General features: G+C 35.4%; 1 protein-coding gene across 1 annotated transcript; it reads left to right on the top strand.

The window, feature by feature from the left end:
• LOC110265263 (sodium/calcium exchanger NCL-like) lies at positions 885 to 1,983 on the top strand. The gene is made up of 2 exons (XM_021108176.1): positions 885 to 1,387; positions 1,805 to 1,983. Exons 1-2 carry the CDS (start codon positions 1,255 to 1,257, stop codon positions 1,981 to 1,983), a joined length of 312 nt encoding a protein of 103 aa, XP_020963835.1. The 5' UTR covers positions 885 to 1,254.

Below are 2,842 nucleotides of genomic sequence, written 5' to 3'. Positions count from 1 at the left end.
CTGAGGTTAGTGAGCATCAGAATTTTTTTTTTCAAATTTAATGAAATGCTATGATGGTTGTTGATCATGACTAAGTGTTTTATATATTGTCGGTTCACAAGTTTTAAATCTGATTTTGTGTTAGGATTTTGTTTTGATGTTTTGTGGAATTGTGTTAGGGGGTTTCTTTTTATACTCTGTTCCAATGGTGGAAGCATCAGCACCTTCGCATGAGTGATCATGTGTTTTTAATATTGAATTTTGTGTAAGTTTTGTTCCTTTTTCAACTTGTTGCTGATTTGAGTATGATTCGATTCATATAGATTTTTCTGCATATATTCTGATTGCCACGTAAGCATATATATGTGACGGAAAATTCACTAGAACTGATGTGTACCTTGCAATTTTCTTTGATATTGTGGGGTTTTGGAAAAAGAATTTCTGGGCAAGTTTTTGAGATTTAAGATGCAGCAGTTTAGAATTTTGTATTTCTCTTGAGCTTTACGGGAAAAGTAATTGATGTGGAGTTTGATGGCTTTAGCATTAAGAAGTTTTGAGATTGGTTTGAACACTGTTTTTGATGGTTCTTTTTTTTTTTCTGACCCCTCCGAATTGATAAGGTGAGTTGTTCCTTTTCGAATGTTTCCTTTTGATCCCTACCTGTTTGAGAAGAATATGAACCTCATCATTCGCCGTAAATGATAAGTGTCTTTATTTTTTGGCTGTTTGGTATCTTTTGAGGCACTTGTAAAATCACATCTCATTATCTAAACCCAGTGGATATCTCTTTTCTTGATTTTGAGAAAGTTTGAAGGGCTAAACACATTTGAGTTTTGAACGATGCTTTGGCAGTTACTTTAACTTCATCATGTTTATTTACTAGTTAACAGTGCGGGAATTTATTTTAAATTCAGACTCCTGAGTTATTAAATTAAGTGCAGTTCAGCATTGTCTGTCAAAGGCAGAAAAAGTCGAGTTTAAGATATTCATGGTTTAGCTAAGTAGTACGGCTATTGCATTGAGATGTCTCTTTTTGTATTTTGTTTGCGTCAGAAGAAATAGTTAGTTATATGATCTCTCTTATCTTGTAACATTATAGTTGCTTTGGATTTACCAATCTATTGAAATTCCAATTTGTGTGACGTGTATTAATTTGCACCACCCTCTCCTCCCCACCCTTCTCTGTTTTGACTTCTACTCTGACTACTTTTGTTTTCTACATTGTCTGGCCTTTCAGGTAGTAAAGAAACTGCTCAAGACCAGGTTTCTGTCGGAATGGGCCTGCTAGCTGGGTCAACTGTGCTGCTTCTGACTATAATATGGGGTACCTGCGTAATTGTCGGCAAGTGTGATCTGGTGAATTCAGTTGCATTGGATTCAGTAGACACGCGGAGATACAGTTTAACTGGTATATCTATTGATATTGTTCGATATTTAATTTTTTGTAGTATTAAGAGTTACTGGAGTAAACTTCTCTTTGCTCAGAATATTCCAGTATATCTTTGAAATGACTAACTTAGTAATGAAAGCAAGTACCTTTCTTCCATCATTTTGGATCAAGGATTCATAACGCTTTCAAGTTTCGAAGAACTGGATTTGTGCACTGGCAATTGTTGTTGTTGACATTATAGGCTAGAGTACTTTTGAACTTTGTGAAGGATGCTGGTTGAAACTATAAATATAAAATGCGGTTCATGGTTTTCTTATTTATTTATTATTTCTTCAAAACCATGATGTATGTGCATGTGCAATAATGCTGTTTTGTTGCCAGTCCTGAAGATATAATTCTTTTGGATCCTTGGTCTAATAAGATCTTGATGTGCAGGTTCTGGTGTTAGTACCGACATTTGGACCAGTTACGCAGCAAGGATTATGATTATATCTGTACTTTTGTTTTTGATTCTTCAATTACCACAACTTCTCCATTCATCATCAGGAAGGCACTTGGCTGTTTTGATTGCTCTTATTGTCTCTTTGTTGTTACTAGCTTCTTATTACTTTTAGACAAATAAACCACACCACCTTTTTTCACTGACATTATAATTAGGACACCCAAAGAATGGTTTGTTAGGGTTAGCCTCTGTTGTGGACCACCGGAGAACAGGGCGGCATCCACACCCACACCACTCTGGAACACTCGATGCTCTATTGGTTCCTCTGGAGATCCTTCTGTTTGACCGCATGGAAGTGTGGCTCCCACTTGCACTCATGATCCTAAACCTAGAAAGCTGCACAGCGAGGAAGAAGACGAAAAACTAGGAAAAGTGGATAGAAGAAGAAGAGGAAGAAGTTAGGGCAGAAACTTGGTTATAAAAGGGGACAAGGACTAAATTGGAGCTAATCAAATTTGAGTGCCATGTCATCTAACCGTTGCTAGGTCCAGCGTGACAAGAAATGGCCACGTCACTGATGGCGTTAGTGCTCTGGTGACTGAAATTGGGAGAAAGACTAACATGGTGCATTTTTTTGAATTCGGGAGACTAATTTAGTGCAATTAGGATCTCGAGGACTAAATCAGTATAACTCACTAATCTCAGAGACTAAAGTGAGGCTTAACTCAATAATTCCATTATCATCATTCTGTTGGAGTTGACCGATTAATTAGAAACAGCCAAATTATTGATAATTTGGGAAAAAAATCTTCTTCTTTTTTTTTTCGCCAATTATGTTGTTAACATATAAATGGTGTCTCAATTGCCATTAAATTTATTGACGGTCAGGTCGTCGGTAATAACTAGTTAATTAAATTTATTTTTTAATTTTGAAATAACTTAACAACGTCTTAGTTGATGTTATCATATTTTTATTTTTATTTTTAAATGTAAAATAAGCTTAATAATCAATTAATTAAAATTAATTTTAT

This window comes from Arachis ipaensis, chromosome B08 (genome assembly GCF_000816755.2).
Source record: "Arachis ipaensis cultivar K30076 chromosome B08, Araip1.1, whole genome shotgun sequence".
Taxonomy (NCBI): domain Eukaryota; kingdom Viridiplantae; phylum Streptophyta; class Magnoliopsida; order Fabales; family Fabaceae; genus Arachis; species Arachis ipaensis.
Note: the sequence above shows the minus strand (reverse complement) of the source record. Positions and strands in the feature narration are given on the sequence as shown.

Excerpts from the sequence above, each read along its gene's own strand:
- LOC110265263 (XM_021108176.1), top strand. The coding sequence starts at position 1,255 with ATGGGCCTGCTAGCTGGGTCAACTGTGCTGCTTCTGACTATAATATGG. Across the intron at positions 1,388-1,804 it reads GCGGAGATACAGTTTAACTG|GTTCTGGTGTTAGTACCGAC; the intron begins GTATATCTATTG and ends CTTGATGTGCAG.